The following is an 8,245-nucleotide window of genomic DNA, read 5'->3' as shown; positions in this document are numbered from 1 at the left end:
CTTGTAGACAGCAAATAGATGGATTTTGGTTTTTTATCCATTCTGCTACCCTATATATTTTGATTGAAGCATTCAGCCCATTTATATTCAGTGTTATTATTGAAATATGTGGGTTTAGAGTCATTGTGTTCTTTGTGGGATTCATGCTTGTGGTGGTGTCTCTGGTATCTTCATTCCTTGCAACACTTCCCTCAGAGAGTCCTCCTCACGATTTCTTGTAGGGCTGACTTTGTTGTGACAAATTCTTTCAATTTTTTTTTATTTGGAAAGACTTTGATCTCTCCTTCTATTCTGAATGACAGGCTTGCTGGATAGAGGAATTCTTTGCTGCATATTTTTTTCTATTCATCACATTGAAGATCTCCTGCCATTCCTTTCTGTCCTGCCAAGTTTCAGTAGATAGGTCTGTCACCACTCTGATAGGTGTCCCTTTGTATGTTAGGGCCCTTTTCTCCCTAGCTCCTTTCAAAATTCTCTCTTTGTCCTTATATTTTGCCATTTTTACTATGATATGTCGTGCAGAAGATCGATTCAAATTACATCTGAGGGGAGTTCTCTGTGCCTCTTGGATTTCAATGTCTACTTCTCTCCCCAGGTTGGGGAAGTTCTCTGCTATTTGTTCACAGACTCCTTCAGCACCTTTCCCTCTCTCTTCCCCTCTGGGATTCCTGTGATATGGATATTGTTCCGTTTGACTGTATCACTGTGCTCTCCAACTCTTCTTTCATGTTCCTCAATCAGTTTGTCTCTTTTTTTTTCTCAACTTCTTGTTTTTCTAGAATTGTGTCTTCTAAATCACTTATTCTCCTTTCTGCCTCTTCAATCCGTGCGTTGGATGCCTCCTGTTTATTATGTATCTCATTTATCGCATTTTTTAATTCATCATACCTATTTTTAAGCTCCATGGTGTTTGTAGCCATAGTTTCTTTGATGTCCTCCATGCTTTTTTCAAGCCCAGCAATTAATTTTATGATTATTGTTCTAAATCTTGTTCAGTTATGCTGCTTATATCTGTTTTGAGAAGTTCTTTAGCTGTCATTTCTTCCTGGAATTTCTTTGGAGGAGAGCTCTTTCATTTCATCATTTCGGTTAGCTTTGTATCTCTTGTTAGTTTTAAAAACTTGTTATGCTCTCTGCACCTGTGAGGGCTGCTGTACCCAGGAAGGCTCTTTGACTGTCCAGGGCCTATCCTTTCAGAAAGTGTTCTTGAATGGTATCTCTTAGTCACTCTTGTTGATACCTTGGTTATTTTATTTTCCTACTCGTAGTGGTATTTGGGACTCTCCACCATGTGTACTTTGGCTTGTTTCTTGAGGTAGCCGTTAGAAGGTTTTCTCAGTGGACTCTGTCTCTTTTTCCTTACAAACTCCTGGATTCTGTAAGGGTTCCTATGGCTTCAGGTCTTCTCCATGCGAGATATGGGGGTGAGGACAATGTACGGAGTTCCCTACTTTTCCGCCATCTTGCCCCTCCTCCTGGGAGTCAGAAAATGTTAAAGCAGTAGAGGGCCCTGATTCAGGTGATTTTATAAATATCACCTGACGGTGGTGTAGAAAATGTAGTCCACGGAGGGGCTGCAAGACTGGAGGCAGGGAGGACTGTATGGAAGCCGTTGCAGTGCTCCAGGTGAGAGCTGATGGTGGCCTGTACTAAAACACTGGCAGGGAAGCTAAGGAGAGGCAGGCAAATGAGTAGGTCTGGCAAGCTAACCACAGACGACATGGTGCTGAGAATCAGAGGGCATCAAGGAAGATTGACACACTTCTGGCTTGGAGAGGGGGTGTAAGCTGGTGCCCTTCGCTGAGATGCTGGGAACCCAAGAGGAGAGGGGCCCCCTATCGGAGTAAAATGCTGGGTTCTGTTGCAGGCGTGTGGGGAGGTACCTGTGGACATCCAAATAGAACTTAAATAAGCTGGGAAGTTTGGAAAGAGGTCTGGGCTGGAATACCAAGTTGAGATCGGTCCACCTGTGGACCATAGGCCTGGATTACATCNCAAAGGAGAGCTTTGTGCAGATGGATTTCCTCAAGTCCCAACTGAAACAGCAACTCGAATGTGAGGAGTCACTCTTCTATTCTTGCTCCTCTTTACCCATAATCCGTGGATGATGTCTGGTACATTCCCTCCAAAGGCAGGAGACTGTAGGGTTTGTGCTTGAAAACCTTAGAAAGGCTGGTGATGACATGTTTCAGATGGGGTGCCAGAGAGGGTGTTCTGACCTAGTGAGAGGAGGCTGGAGCCCACCACACCCGTGTTCACTGTGGGGGCCAACTTCCCAGGGCATCAGGCCAGTCAGAGAGTGAGGGCGTGCTCTGCAAAGCTCTTCTGCACCCGGATTTTCTTCCAGGAGAAGGAAATTTACCGCTGGCCCGCTAGAGAGTCCCTGAAGACCATGCTGGCTGTGGGCTGGTCTGTGGAGAGGACCAAAGAGGGAGAGGCCCTGGTTCAACAGCGGGAAAATGAGAAGCTTCGGAGTGTGTCCCAGGCCAGCCAGGTATGACAGCATGACCAGGGCCAACACTGGGCCCGTGAGGAACCCCCAGAGGACCTGAGAAATCTCTCCCTGGTGTGTCAGGGCCAAGGACTACCAGTGGTGAGCCCTGAGGATCTTTCGGAGATACACCTTTGGCAGCTGAAGTCAGGATACTGATAAGAATAAGGAAAGTCATGGCAAACCCGGTGATTCTACCTTTACTTTCCCAGGGCAACAGCTACAGCCCAGCTCCCCTGGACCTCTCCAACGTGGTGCTCTCCAGGGAGCTCCAGGTCAGTGTGGGTGCTTCCAGAACAGCTTGCTTTCTAAAGCCCCCCACGTGCAGGACATGTTACCCTCCAAAGAGTTTTGTTAAACAGGAGTGAGGATGCACCTGGGTGGCTCAGTCGGTTGAGCCTCTGACTCTTGATTGTGGCTCAGGTTATGATCTCACGGTTCGTGAGATCGAGCCCCGTGTTGGGCTCTGCGCTGACAGCACGGACTCCGCCTGGGATTCTCTGTCTCCTTCTCTCTCTGCTTCTCCCTCACTTGTGCTCTCTATCTCAAAATAAATAAACTTGAAAAGAATCTTTTTTTTTAAATGACCCTAGGGAGAGAAGGGTCTTTAAAAAATTAAGTTAAATTAAAAAGGAGTGAGGAGAGGGGAGAAAGCCTAGAACATCTCACCACTAAAATACCAGAATGGAGAAGAACCAGACTCGGCAAGGGCCACAGGGCGAGTCTCAGCAAGAATAACCCAGTTATCTAAGGAGGCCAGGCTCTGTGCTTCTTCCAGGACCATCATAACAGGTAGTGACTCAATAAAAGGGGGAAGAAACTGCAAATTACTGTATCAACACACAGAACTAACAGATAGAAGGAAAAATAATGGGGACAAAATAGGCCCGCCCTAGGAGGAAGCCTATGGAGCAGGCCTCTGGGGTGGGGGTGCTTTTCCTGGTCCCAGCAGGTGCTGCCAGCCACACGGGCGCTTGCATATCTCATATCCTGTGGAAGATTCACTCGAGTGCCCCATGATGGTGCAGGACTGAGGGGCGCACAGCCGAGAGGATGAAATTAAAAGCCCCAAACTACCTCCTCCCATCCCTGCCCTCCCGCACACATCAGCAGCCAGGATCGGCCCCGGCCCGGGGCGGATACTCCCCAGAGAGTCCGTCAGACCAACCCTTTGGACGTCAGAGAAAGTTTCTTTCCAATGTACACCCTTGATTCCAGGGCACTGTTTTATGAGCCTTATAAAGATGAATTCTCTTTGACCAGTTGTATTTGCAGCCACTTTCTCCAAGATGTGATTAGTTTCAGCCTTCTAAGGTGAAGGTTTTGAGGGATTCTGGAGTTTTGCCAGACTCCCACTGCCATCTCCCTGTTTCAGGTCAGGAGTAATATATTCAAGTCCCGGGACAAATGACGAACCGCCAGAATGCAGTTTCAGATGGAAAAGTGTGTGTCTCATAAATGCATCAGACTGCCAGGATAATAAGTTACAAGGAAAGGACAGAATTAGAAGTTGTTTTCTGTATGGAGGGGAAGCTATAAAAACTAATGAGGTGCATAAACACAGAGTAATTAATGATGGGAGACACTCCACAGTGCGCTGTTAGCATTTGGTGGTGCTCGGTTCCCAAGGCTGCCTGAAACAGCCTGGCAGATGTAGACCCATTTTTCTTCTCTGCTTTTGCTCTGACTATCGTCTCGTTGGTGGGACACAGGGAATGGTGGAGGTCGTGGCCGAGAACTATCACAACATCTGGGCCAAGAAGAAGAAGCTGGAACTGGAGAGCAAAGGTGAGCCAGGTTCACGGTGCCCCCTGCAGGTGGGGGAGGGCGCAGGTATGTTTTCCCAGAAGCACAAGGGAAGGGCCAAAGAGTTGGTCATCTCTCACTTTCTTGACCCCAGGTGGTGGCAGTCACCCTCTGCTGGTACCATATGACACATTGACAGCCAAGGAGAAGTTCAGGGACCGAGAAAAGGCACAGGACCTGTTTAAATTCCTCCAGGTGAATGGCATCGTGGTTTCTAGGTAAGTCCTCTTCCGGGTTATGTTAGGGGGGCAGGGGGGGACTTATGGATGTGGTCTCGCCTTCCCCAGGTATTTGATTGCCTGTCTGCAAAGCAGATGAGAGAAAGGATAATGATCAGTATTCTGAAATGAGAAAACTTTTATTTGGGAGCATGAAGCCATCTTTTCTGACCTAAACAGGACCAATCAATACCAATTTTTAAAGATGAGTTATAGCAAAGAATCGTGAGAATTTATGCATGTATACCTTAAACATTTCATTTGAGATTGAAACATACAAACATGCATTCATTCACGCATCTTGTGCTATAGGCCTCCAGAGCTTCTCTTTGTGTATGGTTTTATCAATTGATGTTCTGACGTTATCCATAGTGCAGCATCAGACCTTAGGGACTTGGGCTTCTTTGCAGAGCAGCAGAAATTATGGCACATACAAAACCATGGAACTACAGTATCTTCTAGATTTTTAAAAATGTTTGTTTATTTTTGGGAGAGAGAGCAAGTGCACACACAAGCTGGGAAGGGACAGAGAGGGAGAGAGGGAGACAGAATCTCAAGCAGGCTCTGTGCTGTCAGCGCAGAGCCTGATGCAGGGTTCAAACTCAGGAACCATGAAATCATGACCTGAGACGAAATCAAGAGTCGGACACTTAACCAACTGAGCCACCCAGGTGCCCTCTTCTAGATTTTTTTTTCATTTTCCTCTCTTATCTTTTACAGCTAGTTATCCCACTCATACTTAATTCAGAATCATTGTATTTGGAAATGCAATTTCATGTCTTTGCAGAATATGCAATTTAGTTCTTACAGAATCAACAGTCCTCTTCAAACTTCTATTTTGTTGTTTTAGACAGTATTTAATTAAATTACGTAAGGGCAATAGTGAACATAATGGACATAAACAGTCTTTGAACACAGAGAACAGATTCTTTGAAGACGCAGCTCCGCTGAGGAGACTGAATGCATCAAGATTCCCTGGATTTTTATCTCATACTTGTGCTTGTCAGAATTATCTAGATGAGGATTTATATGAATGTGATCTTAGCTGCTTAAATCTTGAACCTAGAACCTGTTTCTTCACTATTAGATGTCAGTGGTGGGCTCTGCTCCTTAGGTCTTGCTTGCTGAGTCCCTTGAAGAGTGACAAAACAAGCCAGGGTCCCTATCTGATAGAGCTGTTCCTTCTGAAAGAAATGTTTGCTCAGCCAACTGCTGTTTCTTGTTTTAGTCTCCTACAGAATTTTGCCACTGAGTGGCCAAAAAAAATAATAAATAAAAAATAAAAATCTATACAAATATTTTTATTGTAGCTCAGATGAAAAAAAAGCAAAACTTACTTGCCGTATTGTGGAGCAGGAAAGGTCAGACAGCCAGAGACCACCTCTGGGGAAGCATCTGAGAAATACTCCCCTCATCATTTTAATCCTCTTCTTAACACCCAGAGGAAAGTGTTCTGTGATTTGCTGGTAAATAACTTGCTCACAGAAATGAAAAATTCCTCTTTACCAGAACTAAGAAGGAAATCAAGGCAATATGAGGGAGAAGGAAAAAGATCGTTGAACTCAGCAAACATATGCTAGTAACTGTTTACCATGTGCCAGACCCTGTGGAGGGCCCATGGGTGTGCAGATGGGGAAGCCGGAGCCCCGTCAGCAAGGAGGACTCATTTCTTGCTCTCTGTGCCTCTCCTGCTCTATCCTCAGCTTCCCCATCACTCCATGGCACTCCATTCTTCCTGGTGCTCAAGCCAAAAGCCTTGACTCCTCTTTTCCCCACAACCTACATCCAGTCCTTCAGGAAATCCTGATTGTCCTGCCTCTAAAAGATATCCAGAATCTGACTATCCTCACTCCTTCCATGCTGTTCCCATCATTCCTGAAAGAGCCTCCTATCTGGGCACCTGCTTCAACCCTTGCCCCCCCACAGTTCATTTTGAATCTAGCAATTAAAGTAATGTATAATGTAAGTCATTCCTCTATCCAGAACTTTCAATAGCTTCCCATCTAAGAGCTAAAGCAAAATTCTAAGGATGGCCCATAGGGCCCTAATGATTCACCAACCACCTCATGTTTCTCTGACTGCCTGCTCACTTCAATTCCATCCACACTAGCATCTGCCATATTCCTCCAACTTGGTGTGCGTGATCCTGCCTCAGGACCTTTGCACCACCAGTCCATATGCCTGGAAAACTCTTTCCCCAGTTGTCCCTATGGCTCACCTCCTTCAAGCCTTTACCCCAGTGTCGCCTCCCAATGAAACCAGCCCTGACTGCCCCGTGTAACACTACAGTCTGCTTGCTCCCCCACTTCAGGCACCTTTGGACCTTCTCATACTGCTTTAATTTTTCCTTTTTCACAAAACATACGAGCTCCTAGCATTCCACATAATTTCTGTTTTGTACTGTATGTTATTTGTGTCTGCCTACAGCTAGTCTGTATGTTTCACAGAGGCAGGGATTTGGTTTGCTTCTCTGATTTATCCCCAGCTTGATATTTGTGGAATGAATGATAAAGGTATTTTGAAAAATCTTTTCCGATATTATCGTAGTGCAGCTGTTGGGTGCTCACAGATGCAGGTTCCAAGTGCAAGAGGATATCAGTCAAATAACAAATCAGGTCACTAGGCCAAAATAACCATTAATGTTTAGAAAGTAGAGTCAACACAGATAGGATTGCTGATGCTCCAAAGTCACATAGTCATGTCTGTTACTTCCTGGGGTTTACCCGTTTCCAACCTAGAGGCATGAAGGACATGGAGCTGGATGCCTCCTCCATGGAAAAGAGGTTTGCCTATAAATTTTTGAAGAAGATCCTGAAATATGTTGATTCCGCCCAAGAGTTTATTGCCCACTTGGGTAAGTATCATTGTGAAATATCCCCCAAATGTGTGCTTCCCTTAGTATTTCATAACCTCAAAAAGAACGTGGTATTCCTTGATCAAGCAATGATGCCTTCATACTATAGCTGTCAGTGATTCATTGAGACATCATATGTTTTGGGGGGGAATGGTGGCCAAGATTTTTGTCCCCCTCTTTAAAAAAATCTGTTTCATCCTTGGATTCAGGGTTTGATTGAGCCATTTGTCATTTTTCATAGAACTCCTGTATTAACTTTTCCATTGTTTTACTTTGTGATTGTGGGCATATGACTCAACCTCTCTGAAGCTGCTTTCTCATCAGTAGAGGGAAGGGTAGTAAAACAGCTTAGAGAACTGACAGAAGAAACACCTAACCAACACAGTTAGACAGTACTTTGTAAAATATGAGATATTTTTAAAAAATTAAATGGCCTTTCCATGACCCTGAGGAAAGTTGCTCTGTTTCTAAAATGCTGTGATTGTTTTTGTGTTTATTCTCTTTACCTGCAGCCAACTTTGTTACTTTTGTCTTTGTAGAAGCCATTGTCAGCAGTGGGAAAACCGAAAAGTCTCCCCATGACCAGGAGATCAAATTCTTTGCCAAAGTAAGTGATGCCCTGGATTTAACCAAATAGCTGTCTTTTTAGAATCTGTACAATGTAGGGTGCCAGGTACGCTAATCTAACAAAGATAGCCAAAACCCCATTGGCTTTGATGAACTCAACACGTATATCTCTGTTGTGGAACAGTCTGGGGGCAGATAGGTGGACTGAGGCAGTAGGCAGCCTGCTCCACGCCATCACCCAGGGACTCTGGTACATTCTTCTCCTGGTGCTTCACCATCACCTCAAGTGTGATGTGTGTCAGTGGAGTC

The 8,245-nt window shown here is 45.1% G+C and overlaps 1 protein-coding gene across 1 annotated transcript in view; it reads left to right on the top strand.

Annotated features, from left to right (window-relative positions):
• Window positions 1-8,245, top strand: part of RYR3 (ryanodine receptor 3) — a 373,605-nt gene that overhangs the window by 268,661 nt on the left and 96,699 nt on the right. Inside the window, exons 54-59 of the mRNA XM_077771636.1 lie at window positions 2,348-2,494; window positions 2,704-2,766; window positions 4,204-4,279; window positions 4,392-4,515; window positions 7,254-7,369; window positions 7,909-7,976. Of these exons, the coding sequence (XP_077627762.1) occupies window positions 2,348-2,494; window positions 2,704-2,766; window positions 4,204-4,279; window positions 4,392-4,515; window positions 7,254-7,369; window positions 7,909-7,976 (594 nt within the window). The remainder of the gene's footprint in view (window positions 1-2,347; window positions 2,495-2,703; window positions 2,767-4,203; window positions 4,280-4,391; window positions 4,516-7,253; window positions 7,370-7,908; window positions 7,977-8,245) is intronic.

The sequence above is a fragment of the Crocuta crocuta genome, unplaced genomic scaffold (genome assembly GCF_008692635.1).
Source record: "Crocuta crocuta isolate KB4526 unplaced genomic scaffold, BGI_CrCroc_1.0 scaffold156, whole genome shotgun sequence".
Classification (NCBI taxonomy): domain Eukaryota; kingdom Metazoa; phylum Chordata; class Mammalia; order Carnivora; family Hyaenidae; genus Crocuta; species Crocuta crocuta.
Note: the sequence above shows the minus strand (reverse complement) of the source record. Positions and strands in the feature narration are given on the sequence as shown.